This window comes from Canis aureus, chromosome 15, assembly GCF_053574225.1.
Source record: "Canis aureus isolate CA01 chromosome 15, VMU_Caureus_v.1.0, whole genome shotgun sequence".
Taxonomy (NCBI): domain Eukaryota; kingdom Metazoa; phylum Chordata; class Mammalia; order Carnivora; family Canidae; genus Canis; species Canis aureus.
In genome coordinates, this window is record NC_135625.1 from 19,152,144 (window position 1) to 19,179,673 (window position 27,530).

General features: G+C 48.9%; 1 protein-coding gene across 5 annotated transcripts; it reads right to left on the minus strand.

Moving 5' to 3' along the window:
- Positions 1-40: 40 nt before the first annotated feature.
- On the minus strand, positions 41-27,263 carry DCTD (dCMP deaminase). Of its 5 annotated transcripts, XM_077848646.1 has the most exons (8): positions 26,336-26,551; positions 25,680-25,794; positions 25,166-25,301; positions 12,176-12,221; positions 4,418-4,534; positions 2,939-3,035; positions 1,479-1,584; positions 41-1,399 (listed from the first exon to the last, which is right to left on the minus strand). In XM_077848646.1, exons 3-8 carry the CDS (start codon positions 25,280-25,282, stop codon positions 1,364-1,366), a joined length of 519 nt encoding a protein of 172 aa, XP_077704772.1. In that variant the 5' UTR covers positions 25,283-25,301; positions 25,680-25,794; positions 26,336-26,551; the 3' UTR covers positions 41-1,363. The 5 variants fall into 5 exon arrangements, with proteins under 5 accessions (XP_077704772.1, XP_077704774.1, XP_077704771.1 ...); XM_077848648.1 differs by lacking the exons at positions 12,176-12,221; positions 26,336-26,551 and adding an exon at positions 27,122-27,263; XM_077848645.1 differs by lacking the exon at positions 12,176-12,221 and having other exon boundaries at positions 26,336-26,515.
- Between the last annotated feature and the right edge of the window lie 267 nt (positions 27,264-27,530).

Genomic DNA, 27,530 nt, shown 5'->3' on the forward strand with positions numbered 1-27,530 from the left:
ATACAATTAGGATATAAAAAAAGAACACGCTTCACTGTGGTAGATTTTAATAAGGTTTTAATAATCTTGGTAAGGAGCCACATTACAAAACGCCCCAGAATACGGAGTACAAAACCGCGAGGAAAAAAATAAAAAGGATTCATGAAAATGTTAAGAGCACTTTAAAACGGTAATCATCTTTAGGATAAAGAACCCATTTTCTTCTCAACAAAGCTACTGAGCGTGTTTAATAAAAATGAGAGGCGATGAGCGACGAGGTGCATAGGCGCGTCCCCCGTCGCAGTGACTGGGAGGCAGGTGAGCTCCGCCGCGCCGAGGCACAGCGCCAGGAGCACAGATGAGCCCCGTTACCGACAGATCTGGAATAAACCACCTCGAGGCAGGCTGGATTTCCTCACATTGCACGTACAAGGGAGGAATTAATTTACTCCCCGGTTGCAGAGCGGCCTTGGACGTGAACCATGCTGGCACGTGGAGGAGCGGCGACTCCTCGACACGGGAGCAGAAGCAGGTGCGTGCGCCCCCTCCGTCCACACGGCCCTGCGGCCCCAGCAGGCAGGGTCTTGGGGGTGACAAGGGGACACAGGCTGTCTCCTCTGGAAACAACTCATTACTCAGATGAACGGAAGAGCTCCCTGTGAGGCACAAACCAGAAGGAAGAGGCGAAACCAACAGGGGTCCCCACTCCTGGAAGGACAATGTGCCACCGCCCCTGGGGGCGGGGGGGGGGGGCAGCAGGCCGGCAGATGCAGAGAAAATGCGCCCAGTTCACCTGTGCCATCCCGTTTAGGATTTGGGGGTGGCTGGGTGGGGGTTCCCCTCAACTCCCTAAAGCAAACACTTCTGCATTAGCTACTGTCATGTGGGCCCTATTTTTCTCTTTCCAAGGGCACTACACATTATGCTTCACTTGGGCCAGATGTTCACATCAGTGTGTCTGTTCATCCTGCCAGAAACACAGCGACAATTATTTATTTGTCCTTTCAGCACCTGTAGCAGCGAGGAGCGGCTGTCTAAAGCAGCAGAGCCACCAGCATCCCAGCAAACCCGGAGACCAAGGGGGAGGCGCCCCACTCCAGCCCTGTGCAACAGGCCATCCACAGACTCCTTTATTTTAAACCCTAAATCAATAGTTTAAACAGATGCAGATTCCATGTGACAAGAGAGACAGTGAGGAAGATTTGAGGCTTTACATTCTTTAGATGTCTACTTTTGCTGTACTGGCTATTAAAAAGTTATGTGTAACTGCAAGATGAAAGGCATTAGCAGCTTCTTAGAAGAGGATAATCCCAATCTTTTGGAGATTTAATGAGATGTAACTCACTGAAGCTTCTGGCTTGGCATGTTGTTAATTGAATCAAAGTCAATGACAATCTTGCTGCACTTTGGTGTGAATTTCCTAAACATAAGGAACAAAATATATCAAGATATTATCCAGCGAGTAGTTAAAGCAATTTGTTTACTTTGGCTTAACCTACATTTTCCGTGGGGAGGAAAAAAATTTCCCGGGATTCACTTGATATCTTATCTCTACAGGAGCCAATTATAGTGCACCATACCGAGAGGAACAGGAACCAGAAACGACTAAGACAAAAAAAAAAAAAAAAAGATGCATGGGGTGGCTCAGTTTGTATGTTCTCCAGCGAGCTGAGTTCATGAATTATCAGGGAGTCAAAGGATTTCTAACAAGTTAGCTGCACAACATGACACTCGATTACTAGTTTTCCCACCAGATTTATCTTCCTTCCTAAGAAATTTCTGCAGCCAACTTGAAATCGCTGGAAAGCAAGAGTAAATTTTCTTTTGCTTTTTGTACACGCCGCAAAAAACAAAACAAAACAAAAACAAACAAAAAAACCCAGCAAACTAGCTTTAGCAAGGAGTAATTTTTAAAGTCACATTCTAAGAATGCAGACATAAAATAAACCCATCATGTATTTTTACTCATTAGGGTACCTTCTGCAAACAGTTAAAAGGACAATACTTGGGGACTAATGGTATTCTTTTAAAAATAAGTAAAAGTTAATATCTAATTATTATTATTATTATGTAAACAATCTGGATTTGGAAGTCTCATAAGACACAAGAGCTCAAGAGATTCATTACACGTAACCTCTATCCCCGGGGGTGAACACGAGGGGCTGGGTGCGTCGCCAATTGCAGAACCCCACTGCTGACTGCAAATACCGTCAACAAATTGCTTTGAAAGCTTTCAGTCCCCAAAGAAGTTTCCACCATGAATCGAAGTGGCTGAATGTACCTGCAAGTAAACATACCTCCCAACCTTGGCCTGGCAAAGATAATCATAAAGGTCGCAATGGCTTCAAATCTCAATCTAAAACGTTGCTGTCGAAAGAATTCCTGGTGTCTCAACCTAGCAGGTTTCATCCTAAATTCTCAATGCCTGGCTTGTTGTACGTTTGCAAAATTCACAAAGGCTTAATGTTAATAGTACGGAACTTGTGAATTTTACTATTTCTCGCGACCAGAATCATTTAGTCCCAGCCCCCGGAAAGCTTCTAATATTTAAGTACAACATCATCAGTCAGACTGTCTTCAGGTACTTCTGTCCCTGCTATTAAAAACCCACCCCCCACATCATCTTGAGATCTCGTCACATGTAAAAAGATGCTTCCGAGTGTGGGAGTCAGATATCACAAGTAGAAATTAGACATCAGGGATCCCTGGGTGGCGCAGCGGTTTGGCGCCTGCCTTTGGCCCAGGGCGTGATCCTGGAGACCCAGGATCGAATCCCACATCAGGCTCCCGGTGCATGGGGCCTGCTTCTCCCTCTGCCTATGTCTCTGCCTCTCTCTCTCTCTGTGACTATCATAAAAAAAAAAAAAAAAAAAAAAAAAAGAAATTAGACATCAGCCAAGGTCAAGGACGCTTCTTCATAGGCCTTCACCCGCCTTCTCCCGACGCTGCCCCTGCTTACCTGAAGGCCACCCCAGCCATATCGAACAAGAGCCTTGCAGCCGTCATCTCGTCACTATCGTGGTATTTATCAGACATGAAAATAACTTCTTTTATACCTTCAAAGGCAACAACAGGAGCAGCCCCGTTAGTGTACACACATAGCTACGGCAACAGACGCACAGGAGCAGATGGAGCCTGTAGTGTCCGCGATTCATCACCTCTTCCGAGTGCGCTCGCACACAACGTCCACTTGCTGAAATACATATCTGCCCCTTCCGATACAGCAGACGATGGATTATATTTAATCTGCCCTCCAGTCTTTATGGATTTCTTTTTTAACAAATGCAAAGTGAAAACATGTCAAGTAGTCAAGCCTTGATCCGATTAACAATTTTTTTTTTTTTTTTTTTACTGCAGGCAATCAAATTTCTTTATTCATAAGGCACACAAGGCAACTACTCTTCACTTAAGAGGCTGATGGTTGGGAGGGAAGGTGCGGGGCGAGCGGCGTGTGCTGGGGAAAATCACAGGTAAGTGCCACCATGCTTCCAAAAATGGCTCTGCGGACCCATGCAGCCGGCTGCAGGGCCAGCGGGACAGCAGATCCGTTTTCTTCTCCTGTCCCACGGGCCGTGTTATCTGGAGGGCCAGGAGTCTGGAGGGCACTTGATACACCACCTTGCTCCTCCACCAGCCTCCAAAGGGTCTACAGGACGCTGGGGTCCGACCTGGCCAAGGAAGACTCCTGGAGGGCCACGCACCACCGGGGAGGGAGCCCACGACCTCCTTCGACAGGAGCCTACCCTGGATTCAGATCCACCCGACCTCTTCCCCTCCGAGACCCATGGGCTCGTGATAAACAGCCCCTTTAAACCACACATCTGGCTAACATGATAAGTCTTTAAATCTCAAGCTGAGAGTTTTATGGAGATAAAGTGTAGCTGAATCTTAGATGTGACAGTATGAAAAAGGTGAAATATTCAGAATACAATGGTGTAGATTTATGGTAACTGTAACGTAAGGAAAACTTAAAGTGGTACCATTCGAGTCTCATGACATTTATATGCAAAGATATGTTTAGGTCCTCAAACACCTACCATATATTAATACAAATTAAAATTTCATATACGGACTCCCAGCTGACCTTGCCTCTGACAGAAGTTCATTTCTCTCCCTCTCCCCCTAATCTATGCACAGTATGTCAGAGAATAGTAAATTGACAGTAATTATATGCGATGCCTGTGTTGTTTTTTGGCAGCTTGCAGTTTAAGAAGTTGCAAACTAAATTAAAAACATGCTAGGAATCACGGAGGATGCAATTAGTCTTAGAATACCTGGCAGCATTCAAAACCAAAACACAGGAAATCTCTTGCAAAGTTGATAGTGCAATTAATTTAGATCTAAACAATAGCAATTTCGGATCAAGCACTTCTGCAATGAGCTGCTGATGGGCAGGCAGCAATGCAAATGTGACAAATGGAACCGGCCCAGCTCCTACCTGCCTGGATGATGAGCTTCGCACATTCATTACACGGGAACAAGGCGACATACATAGTACAGCCTTTCACATCGGCTGAGTTTTTGTTCATGATGGCATTCAGCTCGGCATGGCACACTGTGGGTTTGGAAGAGAGAAAGAGAGAGAAACTTGCATCACAACTCATAAGGAGTAAGGCTGCTAAAGCATGCCACCCCCACCCCAAAACATACATAACATAGACTCAATTTTTTTACAAATTTATTAAAACAGAGAAAGTACTGGGGATACCAGATGAGGGCCACGTGGTCTGAGAGGTTGGCGATTTAGCAGCAAAACAGTTTGGCGGCCGCAGCCCTCCCTCTGTAAGCACCTGGAGCAGCCAGCAGAGGCCAAGGTCAAGTATCTTCACCCACCCTGAGCACACAAATAGCTCAGGGTTTCACCAGCCCTGGGGGTGTGGAAGCGAGCACATTAAATGGCTCATCTGTGCGTTGACATGCACACGCAGGGATATTTGCTGTGACCGTTAAGAGCACAGGGTGCGATGTGAAGAGCAAGAGAATGAGGAAGTGGGGGGATCCCTGGTTGGGTCAGTGGTTTAGTGCCTGCCTTCGGCCCAGGGCATCGCCCTGGAGTCTGGGGATCGAGTCCCACGTCAAGCTCCCTGTGTGGAGCCTGCTTTTCCCTCTGCCTGTGTCTCTGCCCCTCTCTCTCTCATGAATTAATAAGTAAAATCTTAAAAAAAAAAAAAAGAATGAGGAAGTGAAGCTGAGCACTTCTATCTCGAGGGATTTCCTTCACTGCACGGTTCTGGGCCCACATTCACACCAGGAAGATGCTGACAGAGGACCAGTGGTTTGTTTTATGTAAGGAACGCCTTCATCCACTTAAACAAAAGTCATGTTCTTCTTATACGGGCCCATCCCACCAACGGTCCCCAAACAGTGATCCAAGATCGTGCCCAGACTTGCTTGAATTCACAGTTAAAGGGAGCACCCTCCTGGCCACCCCTGCAAACCTGTAAGCCCAGCCAACTTCCCAGGGGTTGGGTGGGTGTCCCACCACCTAAGCCCTCAAGGAAGTAGAATCCCTTACCTGTCCGGGAGGCCCCTATATTGCTCTCTTACACTGTTATTTAAGTGTCTGGGTGTGTTGCTAACACTATAGTATAACCTCTCCCGGGGGGTGGGGGGGGGCAGTGATTTGCAGACTTGTCTGCACTTGTCTGGGGTGTGGCCTGGGATTAAGAGATGCCCCACATGATTCTAAGGCGCACACACATTTCACAAACACATTTCCTCTGGAAACTCCTAGGGGACCCAACACACACTAAACACACAAGTGCTAAAGCAAATGTTTGTTGAACAAATTAATGACAATCTGGCCGTGGTCCCAATCATACAGAACTGCCAGAATTATAAATATGGGGCCCTCAGGGGGACTCCCCACCCTCTCCAACCCACCAACCTCCTGCACTCATGTGGCCGTATGAAAGTATGGAAGCCTTAAATGAAGAGCAGCCTAAACTCCCAGCTCACGTACATTGTAGCCATGACATAGGCCCTGATCACTCTCTTTCGGTGCCCAGGCCTCCCATTTTCAGAACTGTAACTGTGATGCTGCAGGCAGAAAGCTGACCTGGGGGCCCTGCCAGGACATGTGGGGGAGTGCTCCCTCCAGCCCATGAATGCAATGACTGAGGAGGTCTTCGCTGTGTGTGGGAATGAACAGAGCCCTGGTATTGTAAGGAAATCTAAAAAAAAAAAAAAAAAAAAAAAAAAAAGTGCTCTGCTTAATCAGATCAGAGCCCATCAGAGAATAATCCCCGCCCGCCAGCCTCAGACGGACCCGAGCCACCATCCCAGAGAGGATGGGAGAGAGACAAGACAGGCTCTCTGGCTTGGAGGCCTTGGGGACACTGGCCTCAGAGAGGCCCCCCTGGTTCCGTCTACTTCCCTGGTGACCAAGATGTTCCCAAGCTGGGATTAACACTGCTCGGTGTTAAAAACAATTAGATGTAATTGTTTCTTTTATTTCCCCCTTGAGGGCAGAGACCAGTCGTCGAGGTTCTCTAACTCCCCCAGAGTCTAATGCGATGCCATGAACATAATGGGTGTTAAATATTTATTGAATGAATAAAGGAGGAAAAGCAGATTCCAATTATTGATGGTGACTTTGGGAAATACAGAAAGTCCTCTTAAATTCAAATGTCAAGAGTATGCTTTCCCATCTAATAAATATTTTTTGATGGTGTTGGTATTAATCTTCAGAACTGCAGAGTTTCTAAGTCTGTTCGGGAACAGTTACACCGTCGTCTTTTCAATCTCTAAAAATGGTCACATGGACAGCAACCATCGTCCTCCAATTCATCTGAGGCCGTTTGGGATAAAATTTAACATCATAAGGTCTGGATTCATTAATGAAAATTACCACATGAAATAGAATTCTCTTGGGCCGCATCCGCCATCCCTGTATAAAGGGTGGTTGATAGAAATAATACATGGGGTCATAAACAGAATTCCTTCCTCTTAGCCACAAAATCACAAGAAGAAAAATACAAAGCTTCTTGTCAGAAACATGAGGTCTACTGGGCTGTATGAACAACTGAGGGTCAGGCACTCAGGAGACTCATTTTTTTTTTTTTTTTTTGGTTTCTCCCTTTGATCTTTATTTTTTTGTTTAAATTCAATTAACATAGAGTGTATTACTGGTTTCAAAGGTAGAGTTCAGAGACTCATGAGCTGCATATAACACCCACTGCTCATCGTATCACGTGCCCACCTTAATGCCCATCACCCAGTGACCTCATCCCCCCACCCCACCCCCTTCCAGCAGCCCTGTTTGTTTGCTAGGGTTAATAGTCTCTTATGGTTTGTCTCCCTCTCTGATTTCATCTGGTTTCATTTTTCCCTCCTTTCCCCTATGATCCTGTTTTGTTGCTTAAATTCCACATGAGTGAGATCACAGGAATAATGTCTTTCTCTGACTGACTTATTTCACTTAGCATAATACCCTCTAGCTCCATCCATGTCCTTGTAAATGGCAAGATTTCAATTTTTTTTTTTTTTTTTTTTTTTTTTGATGGCTGAGAAACATTCCATTGGTTTGGAGTCTTCCAAGACTCCTTAAAAGGGACCATTCAGTCCCCAATTCTACAGATCCCAAACTAGTCAGTGACCAAAACAAAGCTCAAGTTTTCTATCCACATTTGACTTCTCCTCATCTCTGCGCCTTCAACTTGTCATCACAAACACGCCCATCCAGCCTTCCCCAGACCCCCCTGGCCCACCAAACCCCAACTGATTAACACCAGCTTCCTTCCTCGGCCTACACCTAAGAGTCTGAGGAGAGAAAGCCCAGCAGGAGAAGCCCCTGCCACCTCAGCTTGGCCCCTGCCTAGGTCCATCTGTCTGATCCTGAGGCCTGAGAGGTTTCTGGCCGCTCCCCACAGCCTCCACAGCTCCTACCCGTGGTCTCCCGTCCAAAAGCATCCTGCCTTTCTCCTCAGGACTGACCCACGAGGGAGGCACCATCCCGTCAGCCTGACCTCCCTCCACACTGTGCTCCGCTGGGTTGGTTTCTGGTAGGTCAGCCAGAGTGGAGCCTGGGGACTCTTTTACCAGGACTTGCCAACCACACTATCAGATGACAGGTGACTGCCAAATCTGCTTCAGGCCAGAGGCTAAGAACCTTCCCCGTACTCCCCACCTCCCAGGCAAGGAGGGAGGAAGAGCTTTGTGGCAAGTCAGCACCAGGTTCAGGGCCCAGTTGCCACTGGACGCTATGTGGCCCTTGATGAGGTGTGTCCTTTGGGTGGGCAGGAGTAAGAGACTGAGAAAGTACATTTCCAACTAACTAAATAAAAGTGAGTTTTGAAACATCAAGTAATCTAATTTCTAGCTTTTTCCTATCGTGTGTCCAGTTGCCTCCCTCCTTCCTCTAGAACAGCTGATCTTCTCCAAGACAGGCTCTCAACAGCAAATCAGGAGCCTTCTCTCCTAAGGCCAAGGGCACCTGCAGCCTTGGCCCGGCTCCCCTGGGGACCGTCCCAGACGGCTCCTCCCTCTCCCATCCTCTCCATCAGAGGGTTTACTTGGTCTCCACTCTCCATCTTCTCAGCACTTCAGATCTCTTTTCTTCCTTTAGAGATGAAACTGTCCTGCCTACAACTGCAAGACTAATTTATTTTTTAAATAATCATTTCTTGACTTCATAATGTATATACAAACCTCTGTTTTTTGCTAAACCAATACTTTACAAACTGTAGGTCAAGAAATCAGTGTAGTGAGTTACAAACAGCTTTTCTCCCCCTTTTTAACGAAAAGGATGAAAACAGAAGAATCAGAATGGGTCCCCTATGGCAAAGGTTAAGTCCCGTTCCTAAAAACTCTAAGGGTGTGTGTTGTGTCTCAGGCATGAACTAAGTTTGCTGGGCTGCCATGTAAAAAGTGTGTAAAGATGGGGGCGCCTGGGTGGCTCAGGAGGTTAAACCTCTAACTCTTGGTTTCACCTTGGGTCATGACCTTGGGGTCGTGGGATCAAGCCCTGAGTCAGGCTCCACGCTCAGTGTGGCGTCTCCTTAAGACTCCTCCTCCTTCTCAAAATAAATAAATACATCTTAAAAAAAAAAAAGTGTGTAACTATGGAAACCTGTTGACTTCTGTAATATGTTCCTAGTAATATTTACAACCACTGGAGAAAAAAAGGCTGTGATTTGTAGAACCTCCCGATTTCAGTGTTGTGACTACTCGCATTTGGCCAACTTCAAGCTCCCGGCATGACAGAGTTGGGAAGAGAGATGCAGGAGCTGCTCAGGTGAGCTGGCAAGAGCTAGCTCCCACACACATCCCTGGATGGCCTTATCTACACCAAAACCCAAGGCCTTTCTGGTGGCAGTCTGCAACAGCTCTCCACTTGAAACCCTCTCAGGCACCAGATCCTGTGGAGCCTTCTACTTCTCTGTGGGTCCTTTTCATTTTCTTGCCTTTTGGGGGCATTTCCCAAGGTTTGATCCTGCTCTTCCCTTTTTCTCCTGTAGTCACTAAGAATTCATGCATTTGTAGGTTCTCAGATGGCAGATCTATTTAGGAGAGCCCTGGAATCTACAACTCCCACCCAGTGTCCCATCTTCTCCTCAGGCCCTTGCTTTGGATGGTCTGAGGTTTCTCTGTAACTTTTCTCACTATGATCAACACTTTGCAGATACCTGACAGCAATAAATGAAAGAATAAATCAATCTTTTTCTAGTGCTACTATTTTTATTCTGTTGCCTGGCAAGAACTGCAAGAAGAGCTGCAAATATATGAGAGCAAAAACCAACCAATGAGGAGTGCTTCTGTTCATGACCTTGAGATGCACAGTTTTTATACCTGTAGTAAGAACAGGACCAAGTATCCCAAACATACACAGTCCCTAGGAAGTATTCATAAGATAACGAAATTGTCCAAAAAAAAAAAGACAAAATTTCCAACTATCTACCTAAAATTATGCATCTATGACTAAGCAATAAGCAAAAGAAATCTCTAAATACTGCAAGTATATTTGATAAGCATGAAGAGAGACACAAAACCTTTCCATTATTCTCAACATTGTTTAAAAGGAAAAGACTCAAATGCTGAAAATAATCAGATTAATGCTTATAAAGTTCTTGACTGCCAGAAGGAGAACCTCTGTTTCAGGTAATTATAAAACAATTCATATGCTTTGGTCTTTTTTTTTTTCTTTTCTATTACTAACTGTCAGAATTCAGAACTGCATTAACCTTGGACCACTGAGAAGAGATTGTATAATTAGAAAACTGTATTTTTCAAATTCCCTCTTACTAGGGCTTGATTAATCCTCACTGTCTCAGGTAGGCGGTTCCCTAGAAGTTTGACAAATTAACAGGATATATTCCATCCTGGCTAGATTTAAGAGATTCAACGTTTTATAGATTTGACTTTCATCTCATTTAATACAAGACTAAGACAACTAAGACAACATCTCTTTTAGAGAGTACTATTATTACAGTTACTTAAATAGGTTTTTTAAAGTCTTGAATGATGCTAAACAAAGGCTAACTGTGGCACAATAATTTGGTGGTAACAGTGTGGCTCTACCCTCACCTCCTCTGTGTGTGCTACCGGGCCAGGATGGCAAATACTGGGCCTCACAAAATTTGGAGTCAGGAAAACTAAGTTTCTCTTCTGGTTAAAGAAACTCTACGGATTGGTTAAAACTCCCCATTTTTAGTGGTATAGAATGTGACCTGAAGAAAATGAGGGGTTTCCTGCTAAGGCTGACCTGAAACGGGGTGGAGGGAGGGCAGGCTGGTGCAGCAGCTCCCTTAGGGGCGGCCTGGAGGGTCACACGTGGAGCACCTGCTGCCCCTCCACTGGTTCCTGCACCACCTTCCGCCAACTCTCTCCAGGCTGGACTGGACGAGCCTTGGCAAGTCACCGGGGAAACAGGCCTCTGCCCAGACCTCGAAGATGGAAGGACAGTTCACTCGCTGACAAGCCAGAGGGACAGGACTCAAGGACCAACAAGCGTCTGCTTCTGGCCTTCCAGAATCAAAAGGTGGGAGGCTTCACCCTGCAATTAATAATTGACATGACATGGAGCCTGCTTCTCCCTCTGCCTGTGTCTCTGTCTCTCTATCTCTCTGTGTCTCTCATGAATAAATAAATAAAATCTTTAAAAAAAAAATTGACATGACATGGGGTACCTGAGTTCAAAGTTGACCTGTGCATTTTTTAAAAATAGCTCAAATGTTCATTTTTACGAGATATTCCACTTCTATTCTGCTGACAAAGCTTGTTATCATTACCTCTTGAAATAAGGACGCAAGTGCTTTCATTCCAGGGGTCCCGTCGCTGCCAGAGTCCCTGCACCCCCACACATCTCTCTGCCGGGGCTCAGTCACCCTGTTTCCTGTGCTCAAAGCCCCACGGGCGTGCAAAGTCCACTGAGGGGTGGCTCACGTACTTGCTTCTCTAACAGATCCATTTAGGGAACTGGGGCTTCTGGAGCTAAAATGGAATTTCAACTACTTATTTCTTAATTATTGAAAGATATCCTGACAGGGCCTCATACATCACTGCCAGCCTCCAAAGTACCTATCCTTCAAGTCAATAATTTAACAATAGAGTAGCCGCTACATGTAAGCCCCCCGCCAACCTACCACCACCCCCTAGAGCACCACCCCAGATGTCACCGGTGTTCACTTATTACGGCAACCTGAAATCCCAAACAAACGTTCCTAGAATTTAGCCTCCAGGCGAGGCCAACGCTCTACCTTGGATCTTCCCTTCATGAAGCTTCCATATCTAGAAAGAAGTAACCAGACTTGGTATCAGAGTTTTCAAAGGATTTGAGCTAAAGGCGGCGTAGGGAGGAGGAACACCTTGGATACGACAGCTGCATCATGTCCTGAAGACAACTCCAACCACACAGGCCCAGGGACCACCTGCAGCCTCTGCTCAACTGCCCTAGGGGTGCCCCCCCCACCCGTAGTCTTCCTCGCTGACACCTCCTGGCATGCTCTGAAGCATATCTCACTCTCTGGGCTTCTCAGACGGAGCCAGGGGAGCATCCTTCTCTGTACTGGGCGGCAGCAGGGAGGGGAGACAGGTTTCAACTGGAGGCATTTCCCGCAGGCGCGTAGGGATGTGTTCTGGCGGCAGGTGGAGGGCTCACAGGGCTGGGCGCAGCGGCTACAGGAGCAAGTGAGCCCAGTCCAGGAGCACGGAGAGAGTGAAGTAGTGGGAAGAGGAGGAAGCGAGGGGCTAAACGCACCGTTGGTAGGTAGATGGGGCACTGGATCTTCCAGGGAATGGTGTTTCTGTGGAAGAAAGGATCTGGGTTGCAAACGGCTTTTCAGAACAAGGAGGGTCTACACCGTGGGCCTGGCCCACACAAGCGTGCAAGTCCCAGCCTCGCTCAAGGACGAACAGGAATCCCTTCCTATCTCACAGGCTCACGATGAAAGCCACACGGGGGAAGTGGCGGGAAAAACCTCTGTGACCTATCAAGAACCGTGCAAATAACGTCCATACGACCAAGGGTTGGAACTGGACTCATTGCCGGAGAATGGACAGCCTCACCCCTGCCTGGTCCTCGCCGTCATGAAGATGCGGGGGTGCCAGGTACCAGGTGTGCCAGGTGCCAGCACTTCCGCCTCACCTGGCCACGCCGCAGCTGCTCGCTCCCCGAGCTTGGGACCAGGCCCCCCTGCCACCGGGTCTTTCTGCCCAGAAGGTGGGGCCACTGGGCCTCACAACCTTCTGTGGCCCTGAGGGCCACACGGTTCCAGTACAGGGACCATTCTTATTGCAGCGTTAAGTTTGCGGGTGAGAATAAGAACAGGCAGAGGTGAAAAGGCAGAGGAGCCAGCCCGCGCCCGGAAGACACCTGGAGTCTGTTCTCTAACCGCAGGTGCCCAGACAGGGGTCTCTAGTGGGGGGACGGCCGGTCACTCACTTGCAAGTCGCAAGGAGCCTGATTGGCGAGTCTCGGGGCCCGCGGGGGGCAGCCTTGCCTTCCCCCCACTCATCCTACGTGCCCCTCAGTAGACCAAGGCACCCGGTTCTGGGGCCCAGCGGATGGCTCTTGCGGCCCCTGGCTTGTGCCCTGCGGGTCCCCTCGGCTGGCTACTCCTCCCAGGCCCGGGCTCCTCCACCCACTGCCCCTGGACCAGACCCCGCGGTGAAGCCTCAGCCCCTGGCCTGGGAAATGGGCAGAAAAAGACCCGTGGTCGTGACCAAGGCCCGTGGAGAGCACAGCCCAGAGGAGCGCCCCGGGGGAAGCCCGTGCTCCCTCAGCCCTCCTGCCCCCCTCCTGCCCTCCTCCTGCCCGGCTGCTCAATCGGAGAGAACATGTTTCCTTTCCTCTCCCTGCTGCCCCGGCCGGGCCCCTGCCCCCTTCCCCACCGCCTGTCGCTAAGGCTGCTGGCAGCAGCTCATGCCACCCAGGGGAGCCACTTAGCCCCAATGGTAGTGCTTAGGGCTAAAGAGATTTCTGACTGTGGTGTTTCCATTATTGACAATAAAGCCCCCAGAACTCTAATTACATTGCTTCCCCATGTGCTAAGGGCACACAATCAGGTCAGAGGGAGGAGGGGCTGGAAGTGCTGCAGGTCCCCGACGGGCAAGCCGGCCCCCTCCCTTCCTACTGTTCCCCAGAAATACCTGTTTGATGCAGAAAAATGTACTTGAGAAACATGAATAGAAACACAACACTCATCGCCGCGTGACAGCTTTGTGATGCAAATGCACACTGCGGATTCGGGGCTTCCCCCACCCCCTGGCGCTAATCGCTTTCAAAGGGTACGCTGGGACCGAGCACTGGAAGAGGAGTCAGGACGCGCGGTCTAATTAATTCCGGCTCTGCGAGGCCCGCCTCAGGCAACTCGCTGATCCTGTTGCGGCAGCAGAAAATGGGGCTTCACCGACCTGACTCAGGCCTTCGGAGACGAGGCAGGAGCTGGTGACCCTGCCCTACTTTTCCAGGATGTGACTCGGGCAGGCCCTGCACACTGCGCTGGGCTCCCGCCCCCTGTGGCCGTCCCCTGTGGCCGTGGCCGGGCCCTCACACTGCCCCCTCCCCACGATCCTAAGCCCAGGGGCTGTAAGGGATCACAGTCGCCCCTGCACCCCCACGGGCCCCAGTGTGGGCGGCCACCCCCGCTCCCCAGGGCCCCTCTTGTACCACTCATCAGGGAGCCTGCGAGGCCACACCCTCCCACCCTCGCAGACCTTCCTCCTTTGCCCTTTCTGGATTCATCCATCTCCTCGTGCAGACGTAGAAAGCCTTCTCTGGGTCCATCTCCCAAGCCGGCCACCGCCCTCTGTCCCCCGCTGTCTTCACAAACAGCCCGAACTCACCCCTGCACACCATCCCCTCCCCTGCTGTCCCTCTCCAGCTGGCTTCCACCCCCCTGCCCACGCTGGCTCTCCATCAGAGCTGCTCTCGGCAGCGACAACAGCGACCTCCAGGTCGCTGAACACCGAAGACGTCTGTGACCCTTCCTAAACCTCTCAGCAGCCTTTACCGTGGCTGACGGCTCTCCCCTCTCCCTGCCCTCCTCCACCTGAGTGCACCCTCCTTCCCTTCCTCCTCCACCCAACCTCTGAGGGTCGTGGTTCTCAGAAACCAGGCCCAGGCCCAGCCTTTGCACCCTCTCCCCACACCCCTTTACCCATTTCCAAGGCACAATGTCACCCGGATGCCAAACATGGCCACACTGCAACCCAGACCTCTGTCCCCACTCAATGCCCAACTGACTACATGACTCCTGAGATCTCACAGACATATCAGCCTCCAAGGTCCAAATCTTCCCCGCACACCGAGGTGCTCAGGCTGGAACTCCCTGGGGAGCCAGGTTTCCCTCTGTGACCCCCTGTCACCCAGCCCTCTTGATGCTGCCTCCAAAATACACCCTAGATTCACCCATTTGTCTCCATCTCCAACACCCCCACCCCTGTCACCACAGTGACACACGTGCCACAGTCACCTCAGGGCTGGCATCCTCATTTCCACTCCTGCTCTGAACCATCCCCTCGTCCCCCACACACCAACTTAATCTTGTAATAACTCCTTACCCCATGGCCCTCAACCTCACCTCATTACTCTGACCTTGACCTTCACCACGAAGTGTGGGCCAAATTCTTTCCCTCCCACAGGAAGCTGCAAGCACCTTCCCACCCCAGAGCTTGCACCCAGCACTCTCTCAGTGAGGAATGTCCTTCCCAGCCCCAAACACTGACTAGCCTACCTTGACCTTGGGAATCCAGCAAATCCTTCAGCTATTCGCCTCCAGAAGTCACTTCCTCAGAAAGGAATATTCAACAACATCCGATTATTTCAGTAAGGTCTATCCCCACCACTGTTAGTCTGCGAAGTCCTTGAAGACACGGGGCTTGTACATTTTATTTACTACTGCAGCGTGCCTGGCGTGGATGGAACATGCTGAGTGAATGACCACGGGTGAACATCCTCTGAAAACTGTCTCACGATTATAAAATAAGTCATGATTCTTAAAAAGGAAGGGACTCGGGAAGCCCACCCATCACCGACGACTTAAACAAGAGAACAGATGAGTCATTAGTATTTATCTCAGTTCCTAAAAAGTTGTAACTCACTTGCAGAAGGAAGAATGACACTGAGGAATTTTGCTTTTTCACCTAAACTCAAAATTAATGGCGTTTTGAACAAAGCCTTTTAATTGCAGAATTAAAAAATTCATGCTCAGTTATCATATTCAATATTTTAAATTTACCATGGCATCTATCATTTGGAAGAGGCACAGAGATAAAACTTACACCTCCACTAATGAGCTAGGGCCGACCCTCTGGAGAGGAGAGCGGGAGCAGAGGGAAGAGCGGTCCGACTCCCTTGCTCCCACCAAGGAGCTGCAGAGCTCCATCCATCTCGGGATTTCCCAGTGCCCTGTTGCAGGAAACAGGCTGATTCACAAAAAGATTTCTGAAGTCCTTCCTTTCCCTTTGGCCTTAGAATAACCTCTTGTGTCAGAGAGTTCTAAACCTGCCTCCTTGATTCACAGATTTCCTTGCACTTTGATGTGGGGTCTTTTTCTATCCTCCAACCTTTTTCCATCTAATGCCTTCGAATCCCAACGTTTGTGGGGTGACCTGTACTCTCCAACCATCCCCTCCCGCCTGTGCGCTCTGTCTCTGTGGGATTCAGAGTCATCTTAGAACTGGGGCAGAGTTCCACCGCTGGAAGGACAGAGCGAATGAAGCCTGCTTCTCTCCTTGCTAATGGGTCCACTCACACAGATGCGTATCCTCTGTGTGTCACTGCCACCAAGGGCTTTTTACAGCTCTGCAGCTTTCACCCAGTAAAGCTGCAGAGCCCCCTTCAGTCCTGCAAGCAGAGAGCAATGGCACCTTAATCTAATGCAATCAAAGCTATACTGCTTGATTGTTCCTTAGAATTCTATCACTGAGGGGAGTCCTCGGGGATCATTTCTTTCATAAAGATATTGAGGAGTAAGTGTCAATTTATTAACAACCCCACAATGTCTGGGTGTAAACCCACCACACCTGAAGCCTGAGGTCTGGGTTTTTGTTTTAAGCACTGTGCAGGCTTTCTTAGCTAATGTGTATATTAAAGACATATAGGTAATCTCATCCAAATATTTTTTAAAAAGGTCCTAAGGAAGAAAAACAAAAGCAATATAAATGTCTGCAAAAATCTTCAGGAACCTGGTTGTATTGCCTATGTCCAAGAGCAACCAATATACACCTATTTTTTCTTTCTTTTTAAGACTTTATTTATTTTGAGAAAGAGACCAGGAGCAGGGGGAGGGGCAGAGGAAGAGGGAGAAGCAGACTCCCCACTGAGCAGGGAGCCTGAAATGGGATTAATCCCAGGACCCCGAGATCATGACCTGAGCTTAAGGCAGATGCTTAACTTACTGAGCCACTCAGGTGCCCCAATATACACATATTCTACTTTAATACCAGTATTAATAAAGTATACAAAACAGAGATTCTTTCTTGATGGAAAAAAACTCAAAATAAGACCTTAGTCATTCAGGCTGATTTCAGAGAAGATGAGCCCAAATCAGCAAAAACAGATCTATAATAAATCAACAGAACAAAGGCTAAGGAAGCCCATTACTGGCAGGTGCCCCCTGCATCCCCTTTGCATGGTAGCCCAAAGTTCAGAGCCAAGACTTATCAAAATTAAAAAATTAAAGAAGTTCTGTTTACCACAAGGAATATCCACTTGCGCGCAGAAAATTAATGTGCTCACATACTTAAAATCTAAAATGGGCTGAATGCTGGGACGCCTGGGTGGCTCAGTGGTTGAGCGTCTGCCTTTGGCTCAGGGCGTGATCCTGGGGTTCCAGGATGGAGTCCCACATCAGGCTCCCTGCATGGAGCCTGCTTCTCCCTCTGCTTGTGTCTCTGCCTCTCTCTGTGTGTGTCTCATGAATAAATAAACAAAATTTTAAAAATAAATAAATAAAATGGGTTGAATGTAACCTTGAAATTGTATTGATAGTATTAAATTTCTCAACAAAACTTTTATTTTTAGAGACAGTACAAAGATAAACTTTAGTTCACTTCCTGTTCACTAATTTGGAAATCACTACCCTTGGATTATTGAATTAAGGTTTATTCCAAATTTCCATTAAGTAAACTGACTCTTTATAAAATACACACAAATGTGTGTATTTTTATGAGTAGGATGGATCCCTATGGATGAGCATTTTTGGTTTTCCTACATATGCTTTTCTACATATGCTTTTCAAAACTTATTACTATCTATACATGCTTTGTAGATATTCCTAGTAAAATAGTAACCTCTAGCTCTTCAAAAATAATTAACCCTGAATCTATAGATTAAAATATACAGACAAAAGGGTGCCTGGCTGGCCAAGTTGGTGGAGTATGTGACTCTTGATCTAGAGGTCATGAGTTCAAGCCCCACAGTGGGCATAGACATTACTTAAAAAATAATAACCAATAATAAAATAAAAAAATACATAGATAAAAATCAAATAAATTAACCCTCCAAAAATCATGATTTACTCTTAAGACTTTATGAACAGTTATACCTGAACATGAAATATCCTTAAAATTAAGCTGATGAATTTCCAGGGGGAGCCTCAGACATAGGCTGTTGTATTTCCCCATTTGTCTAAAGCATCACACAATGAAACCTGAGTTTGTCCCTCGATTCATAAAAATAATCTTTATTTCTTTCCAGGGTAAACTTGCTCAAAGGTTCCCCGTTGATTACATTAGTTATTTTGTACGAAAGGTCTTCCTTAGGCACACTGTCAGGGCCATGACCGCTCAGAGGCCGAGCAGCGGAGGGACGGTGGGAATCTGCAAGGGAAATTAGAATTCTGTAGGAAAAGAAACAGCAAGTCATCAAATCCACGGATCTGCCTAACACAACCGGAGGGCGTTCAATTTCAGCTAGCTGAAGGAACAAATTTGATCTTAATTACGAAGAAGCTTCTACAAGTTTTGAGGAAGTCACAGCTTAAGAAGGATCAGTCGCCTAACTTCTTGATAAATTAGTTTCTCAAGACTAACCTTTTGGATGCCAAAGAAATATATCACATGCATGGCAGTCAGGAAAATGTCAGTGTTCAAGGGGGTAAGGTAAATGGCTAAGTAATCACGAAAATGACATCTATGCATGCTTAACGATATGCTAACTCTCAAACATAAAGATTACATTTAAATATAAAATATAAAGAAGCACCGCCACACTCTGGCGAAATTGTTGAGAGTTGCTGTGCTCCACAATGCTGTTATTAATGCCAGCACTGTCCTCCCCAGCATCGTATGGTTTTTTTGATATTTCCTGCAGAAACATGAACTGACCCTGGTTGGAGCCCCACATCTCCATTTCTGCCTGATGGATGCATCTAGAGCCTGGCTGCCACCCACTCTCCAGACATCAGGACCACGATCCTTCCATGATGAACAAGTGCGGTGCAGCAGGCAAAGAAATCAACCCCGGGCTTCCTGATTGATCGGGACAGAAGAGGAGGCCAGGCAAAGAGGCAGGCTCGCCCACACGTCTATCACCGACAGGACACAGCATGACAGGCACACGCAGGCACGCTTCATGGGCATAGGGAACACGGTTTTAAAAATGCCAAGTTTTGAACGAGGCCTCTCAAGGATGAAGGATGTCGATCCCACTCCAACTCTCCGGTCTGTAAACTATGTCACCAAAATGTGTTATGAAAACTCAAGGAGAGCATGATACCTGAATTAGCACGAGTGTTTTACCTCCACTTAATAAAATTGGTATTTTGATTAAATGTGCTCCATTCTAATGAATTTCACAAAGAGAAAGGAGCTTAAAAAAATGTCAGCTGAATACTTCATCCTCCGTTTAGCAACCACTCCCTTCCTAAAAATAAAAATCTTCCAAAGCTTTTTTATATGGTTAAATTAGATCAATCTGCTGCTTCCCAGTTTTTTAATTGTCATTCGTGTGAAAAGGTGTCACTTTTAACGCTGACTTCTTCCTGCCACTTAATGTTACCGACAGCATTACTCTCTTTTGGATTTTTCAGGAAAAGAATGAGATAAAAAGCAGTTTCCGTGGCAGGGGCGGGAGGGGGGATCTTCATTTTCCATATTAATACTACATTATAATCAAATAGTTTCATGAAGTTATGATCCTCAGGTTGGAAGAACAAAAAACACCCTTTAAAAATGCCTCTCCAGAGACACAGCCCGGAAAAAGCTCCATCTTCCTATTATGTTACAAGTATTCTATGCTTCCCTCCTTTCCACACTGTGTCAATCAAGACTAATGAATCTAAACCTACAGAATTAACACGGAGAATTGAGTTGTATATGTTATGGGTAAACCCAAACTTAACACAGAAATGTGAAAAGCAAGCCCCGTGCATTTGGCGCAGGCCATCACCACGAGAGCCTTCGACCTGCTGGGTGTCACTTCTGCAACTAAGCCTCTGCAAGCTCAAGTGCTCGGCGAAAAGGAGCAAATGCGTGGTCCACTGTGCTTCGAGCTAAGCAACCTTCCAGAAAAGCTGAATTTCCAGGCCCCACGGGAGAAACAGCTGACCTCAGAATTGGGACCCGCCTCCCCGCCTGTGTGGCATTACAAAGGATACTTAACGTTTCTGGGCCTTTCCTTTCCCCTCCATAAAAGAAATGGACAGGCTTAGACTCTGTAGGCACCAATTCGGAGGCACTGCTATAGCTGGGTAAGGAGCACAGACCACACACACTGCGGGAACTTCATGCCCAGCACACACATGTGCCTTATCTACACACACAAAAATGCGGCTTGATAAAGTTCAGAGCAATGCAAAGCGTTACGGGCATCAAGTAGCTCTTGTCATCCACGGCTTTTCTCACTCAAAGATGCCAATGGGGGCGCCTGGGTGGCTCAGTCGGTGAGGCCTCAGACAACTGATTCCAGCTCAAGTCCTGATCTCAGGGTCATGAGATCGAGCCCTGAATGGGGCACCATGCTGGGCACAGAACCTGCTTAAGATTCTCTCTCTCCTCCCCCACACAGGGGAGGACTCTCTCTCTCTCTCTCTCAAAAAAAAAAAAAAAAAAAAAGATGCTAATGATCTCACTTATGTGTGGAATCTTGAAAACAAAATAAACAAACAAAAAAAGCTCACGGATGCAGAGAACAGATTGGTGGTTGCCAGAGTTAGGACCCAGGGTAGGAGTGGTGAAATGACTGAACGAGGTCAGAAGGTACAAACTTCCAGTTATAAAAAAAGTAAGTCTTGGGGAATGTGACATACAGCATGGGGACTACAGTGAGTAACACTGTATCACATGTTTGAAGGTTGCAGGTAAGGTAGGTCTTAAAAGTCGTGGGTTTTTTTTTTAAGGTTTTTTTTTTGAGAGACAGGGAGCGAGCATGAGCAGGGGGAGAAGCACAGGGAGACGCAGACTCCTCCCTGAGCAGGGAGCCCAATGCAGGTCTGGATCCCAGAACCCTGAGATCACGACCTGAGCTGAAGGCAGGCGCTTAATGGACTAAACCACCCATGTATCCCGATTTTAAAAGTTCTCACACACATGAAATTTTTTTGTAACAATGTAAGGTGACAGATGTTAACTGGACTTACTGTGGTGATCATTTTGCCATGTATACAAATAATAAGTCATTACGTTGTATATATGAAACCTAATATTATGCTACATGTCAACTGTACTTCAAAGAAATACAGGGATACTTTAACTGGCATTATATTGGGGTCCTGGAAGGGTTGTTGATATTAAAAGGGGGTCCTCACCTATTTAAAAGAACTAGGAAATCACTGGTCTAGAACTCTAGATGCTTCCTAAAGCTCCTTTACAGGGATTAGCACATAATCTATCTTTCCTCAGCAGCTCAACCACCGTTCATGTCGGTGAGGAAAGGAAGAGTTAAAATTAAGCCTACTCAGTTCCAGACATCATAGCTGATTTTTTAAATTATGACTTAAAAACGGAAGTTAAAAAAAAAGAAAGAAAAAAACCCCTGCATTTTGGCCAATTATCACCAAACATTTCTATTACATCCAAGGCTATCCAAACATTTATTTCTCTGTGGCCCAAAATCCTTTGAGAAAACAAGACTGAGGGCACAGTTTATATAGCTAGTCATCGTTATTTAGACTTAAAGCCCATCTTTACGTGTATTATGACGGCAGTAACACTAGATGCCTTTTAAAAAGCATTTAATACCTTCTACGACTTCTTTGCTACATCAAAGTACAAGTCTATTCTTGTGAAAGAAAACCGTCATTCTAGCACAGCTGCATGTAAAATGAATAATTGATAAGCAAGGGCAAAGAGCTTTGAAAACCTAGAAGTAGCATATGGATAGTACAAAATAATGCAGAAAGACAACCAGTGTCCTGAAACTCAGCAACTATTCATAAAACAAAACATAACAAAACAGAAAAATAAAGGTGCCTGGGTGGCTCAGTCGGTCAGGTGTCTGGCTTCGGCTCAGGTCATGATTCTGGGGTCCTGGGATAGAGCCCCGTGGCTGGTGGGGGGCAGGAAGGTTGTCTGTCCCTGCTCAGTGGGAGGTGTGCTTCTCCCTCTCCCCCTCCCCTGCCTCCCGTTTATGCTCTCTCTCTAATATATAAAATCTTAAAAAAAAAAAAAATCAGTGAGGTTGGACAAATGCCTATATGAGGTTTGTATTTTTTAAATTCCATTAGAAAGGAGCTCTGAAAGTACTGCCTCCAAGTTGGGCAAAAGCCAATGTGTAAGAACAAACACAATCAGCTACTGCAGAAGTTTCGGAGCACTGCGAAGTCAGAGGCTGCCCATGGGCAGCAAAGCCTTTGGCCTCTCAGTCATTGCCACCCATCTGCCCGGGGCTCACAGTGACCCAAGAAGGTGGTCCAGGTCCTGCCAGGACAGTCACTCAGGAACAGAGGAGGACTCCTCTGCCCCCGTCCAACCACCAGCACCTTTTTACTGGGTAAAGAGGCCTCAGTGGGGCAGCTGGGCAGCCACAAACTCCTCCATTGGGCAGGAGGCCCGAGGCTTCTGCACGTGAAATAAGAATAAGCATCGTGGTTTTCACACCTCCTGGTGCAGACCTTAAACATGTGGCCCTTTGCACTCTTGAACTCCTACATGGGACAGTGACCCGTACTGTGAAAAATCACGCTCACATGTCCCTCCGAACAACTGATGATTTCCCTTCTTTCTAACCATGGACAGCTTACAGAGTCACAACCAGGAAGATGACAGAAAGTCTCTAAAATGGGGCACCTGGGTGGCTCAGTGGTTGAGCATCTGCCTTTGGCTCAGGCCATGATCCCCGGGTCTTGGGACCAAGTCCCACATTGGGCTCCACACAGGGAGCCTGCTTCTCTCTCGGCCTGTGTGTCTGCCTCTCTCTGTGGGTCTCTCACGAATAAATAAATAAATAAAAATCTTAAAAAAAAAAAAAAAGTCTCTAAAATGAGTTAGCACGCGATGCATTTGATGCACTCCACGCAGCTGCCCCGCGAAGGCAGAGAAGTCAGTTCTACTCTCTCCCGTCTGGGACGGATCCTTCCTTCTCCCGCCAGCGGTGGAGTTAAAAGGACTGACGATGGAACCCCCCAATCACGGAGCTCTGCTTTATTCCTGGAAAACCCAGAGCGCTAGGCAGCCGCCCACCCCAACCCTGCCCTCAGGTCGCCAGGCCTTCCTCACCTCCAGGCAATCTTCTTTTTCTTTGGAAAACACAGCAGTTGCCCTGAGGCAATTTAAAAACTCATGGGGCTTATTGAACATGATTAAAACATTAGTAAAAATATTAGTACACAGTAGTAAAAATATATAAATTCGGCTAAATGTAGACTTGGAATTCTTGAGAAACCCCCAGAGGACAGCCTACCATGGAAGAGTCAACAAAGCAGAAAGGTCTTACATCACTCCGCGACGCGTGCTTCCTAAAGGCATGATATTTCCCATCTGGATGGCCTTAATCTACTTTACTCCCAGCAGAGGCGGTTGGTTCATTCCCAGACATAAACACAGGTCCTCACAATACGAAAAAGCCAGCAACTAGCGTAGGCAGCTCCGTTTGCCTCTTTTAGAGCATCGGTTGCATATTCTCCAGGGAATTAAAGTGAGGCTATGGCTTGTCCCTCCCGGCCTCTGAAGTGGTTCTCCTGAGAGTTCAGATATTCAGCAAGTTATAAGAAGCATCCTTCCCTAATTTAAATTCGCAAATCAGAGGGGCTAGTGGGTGGCTCAGTGGTTGAGCCTAGGCCTTTGGCTCTGGGTGTGATCCTGGGGTCCTAGGATTCCCACATCGGGCTCCCCACGGCGAAGCTGCTTCTCCTTCTGCCTGTGTCTCTGCCTCTCTCTGTGTGTCTCACGAATAAATAAAATCTTATTAAAAAAAAAAAAAAAGTTGAAAACCAGAGCTGGCCAGGCAAAAGGTTTTGGGTTCCACGCATCTGGGTTATGGTCTGACTACCGTTTAGCCCCTGCAGCAGGAGGAAGATACGGAATCATCCATTTCCATTTGGAAAGCAGTTAAGGGGACGCCTGGGTGGCTCAGTGGCTGGGCACCTGCCTTTGGCTCAGTTCGTGATCCTGGGATCCAGGATCGAGTCTTGTATCCGGCTCCCTGCATGGAGCCTGCCTCTCTCTCTCTCTCTCTCTCTCTCTCTGTTTCTCATGAATAAATAAATAAATATTTTTTTTTAAAAAAAAAGGAAAGAAGTTAGGGTTCGAAGCCAACAGCCAAGAAATAATTCTTGATATGTCTTTGGTGTAAAAAGGTGGTTTTATTAAAGCATGGAGACAAGACCCGGGGACAGAAAGAGCTGCCCTGGGGTCATGAGGAGCAGCCTGTAATATACTTTCAAGTAGAGAGGAGGTTAGGGATATTAGGGATAGGGTAAGTCTCTGAGGAATTTTGGAAGCAAGGTTTCCAGGACCTTGAGGGGGCTGGCTATTGTTGGGGAAAGGTCATTTATTACCGTGTAATAAAACCCGAGTCATGAGCCCCTTCAGATGCGTATCGGAGGGCCATGTGCTTGGAGATGACTGCTAACCTATATCTTGGTGGGTAGAGATAAAGGAAATTTCTAAAGGAATTTTTATATGTTAGGGTAGACTTACAGGATCCTGAGAGTTGCGCTAAGATCACCTTTTGCCCTTAGCCAAGTATCACCATGGAGGCAGCTGAGTCCCTAGAAGAATGTCACTCTGCCTGTTTTGAGGACTTGTCAACAGGCTGTAGGTAGTGAGGAAATTTAATAATGTTTCTTCTGCCTTAGTTTCCCACATCATAGCTCACAGCTGTTTCCTACTCCTAGGAGATGAGCTTGAGACTTCCTCAGTAGGCAGAGGGGCTGAATGAACCCTGCTTCTCATCAGAGCAGAGCCCTGGCCAGTACTCGGTTAGCCAGCTTTGCTTCCAAGTAGCCAAGAAACCACCGGCACAGCCACCGAGCACATCCTCAGCTACCTCCACCAGGCGCCGGGGCCTCTGCAGAGAAGGCCACCATCCATGCTCTGCAGGTGCACGGCCTGGCAGGTGCCAGGGAAACACAGCAGGCCCCCACAGGCAGCAGATCCCTGGCGCTCAGGGCCAGGCTGTGTGACCACTAACACGCTTCCATTTGTGGACTCTCCTTGACACGTAAGCATCAAGGGCAGGAAATGGATTTTTCTTTTGTCCGGCTATTGAGGACTAAAAAGATACGATACCTTCTGACCAACTACCTTATCTAAGCACCGTGAAGGCTATGCCACGAAGCAGAAGGAAACACGTAACAGGCCCTACCGTAAGGGTATTTGGTATCCAGCTTACTCGCTGCCGTCCTCTCCCAAGGCAAGTGGTCATCGCTGCACCCATTTGGCATTCCGTTATACCCGATGCCGACAATCTTGTTTTCTGCATTCACGATGCAGGCTCCAACCTACAGGGAAACGTGCCCAAAGGCTTGGTGACTTTGAGCGGCTGGTCTGCCCCTGGACACCAGAAGCTTGCAGAGCTCCAGAGTGAGCATGCGGCTTTCAGCAGTGTGTTAAGTGCTCTGTGTCTCCTTGCTTGCTTTCTGTGGCAGCCCCCACAAGCCAAGGAGAGCAGAACCCTTCACCCCAGAGGGGGTACAAGAAGTCGAGAGCGGTGGCATGTGAAAAAAGGCAAGCACACAAGGGAGGCAGCACAAAAGACAGATTTACTCTGCCTTTGAGTCGCCAGGCAGCCACCGAGCGCTTTCCTTCTGTAATGTGTTCGTTTCCAGGTATCTCTGTGTCTGTGAGTGTCCTAAGATCCTCCTACAAAAGTCACTTACCTGTGAGTTTGGATCTTTGCTTCTCTGCGCAGCTAAGAAGGCCACTGCCATGAAATACTCAGGCCATTCCAAATAGTCATCACGTTTCTTGCAGGGAACTTCACTCATGCTGGGTCTAGAAGGAAAACAGTGCTTGAGAGAAGCAGCATTTTGGTCCACCTGCTTCCCAGCTGAACGCAACCACATCTAAACTCTGGATCTGCAAAGCCAGACAGTTTCAGTTACATTTAGAAATCACAGATCACGGGGCCCCAGAGAGCGTCTGGCCTTGAGCAAAAATATTAAATTATGTCACTGTTTCAGAAGTTCGGATTTGGCACGTCGTTTCACATTCCCAAATATTACATCTCTGTGCTTTCTCGTACGATTCTTTTTTCCCCAATTATTTACACATGCCTGCCCCGCACACTGTTGTCACCTGTCGCCTCTTTCTCTTTTAGGAAAGGGAGTCAGCGGGAGAGGGAGGGAGAGAGGAAGGAGAACATTTACTGGTCACGTACTGCCCACACTGTGAAGGGTCATACACATCGTCTGACCCAAGCCTCATTCCTGGCAAAGGAAGGAACATCCCATCCTACGGGGAGTCCCCGGAGTCCCACAGGATCGGCATCCACGCCGGTCAATTCCGCCGGAGTCGTCTCAACTCTGATACTAACCAGATAATCTGTCCCCTTAGCTTCGAGTCCGGTTACTGAATCAAACCAGGAGAAACCAGGAGAAGAAGCGTCAAGGGCTCTTCCTAAGGCCAAGTCTCAGCGAGCGGGATCTAGTCCCTCGGTCCGGGCGGGCGCAGCCTCCAAGGGGCCTCCGACCCGCAGGGCGACCCGCAGGGCGGGCGGGGTCCTGTCCCGGGGGAGGCCCCGGCACCTGGGCGGAGGCGGGGAGGGCGGGCGGCGGTGCCCGGGGCGGCGGTGCCCGGGGCGGCGGGGCGGGCGGGAGCCCTCGGTGCCCCCCTGCGTGCCCCCCTGCGTGCGCCCCGCGCCCCGCCCGCGCCCCCTGCGCCCCGCCCCCCGCGCCCCGCCCCCCGCGCCCCGCAGGCCTCTCGGCGCCCGCCCCGGCTCGACCGCGCGGGTCCACCCCCGGCCCGAGGCCCGCAGCCGCCGTCGCTGTGGGGCGCCCGCTCGGCGGCCCCTAGACGGGAGGGGGGAGGGGGAGGACCCGCGGGGGCCGGCGGGGTTCCCCGGTCTGCGCGCACCCCCGCCCCGAGGCCCGGAGCCCGGCTGCTCCGGGGGACACGTGTCGGCTCACCCGGCCCCGGCCCCGGCCCCCGCCCCCCGCCCCGGGAGACCCCGCGCCGCAGCCCCACGTGGCCCAGGAAGCGCCCGCGTCTCCGCCTCCGGCACCGGCCTGGGTCGGCTGCCCCGAGCGAGCGGGGCTCCGGGGGGGCGCCCGGCCCGTCCGCGCCCCGCCTCCGCCCCCCCCGCCCCCATCAGGCCGCGTACCCGCCGGGCTGCTCCTCCGCTCGGTCCGCTCCAGGCCCCGCCGCCGCCGCCGCCGCCGCCGCCCCGGGGAGGAAGTCGGGAGAAGAGGCGGGGCCGCGCGGGGCCGGAAGGTGCTGCAGCCCGCGGCCGGCGCTCCGCGGAGGGCCCGGGGGGGGGGGGGGGGGGCGGGGGGTTCCGCCGTCGGGGCAGTTTGTGTTCCGCCCCGCCCCCGCCCCCGCCCCCACCCCGGCGCGCCCCGCCCCCTCCAGCCCTCGCTCTGAATCTGAGTTTTCCATGAAAGGCGACGCGAAGGGGCCCAGGGCAAGGAAAACTGAAAAGGGCAGGAAGCAAGGGGACCCGCGTGGGGTCTCCGGCATGCGCCGGCCGGGTCAGCGCCCTGGGGCCTGCGGGCGGCGGTGTCAGCGTCCTG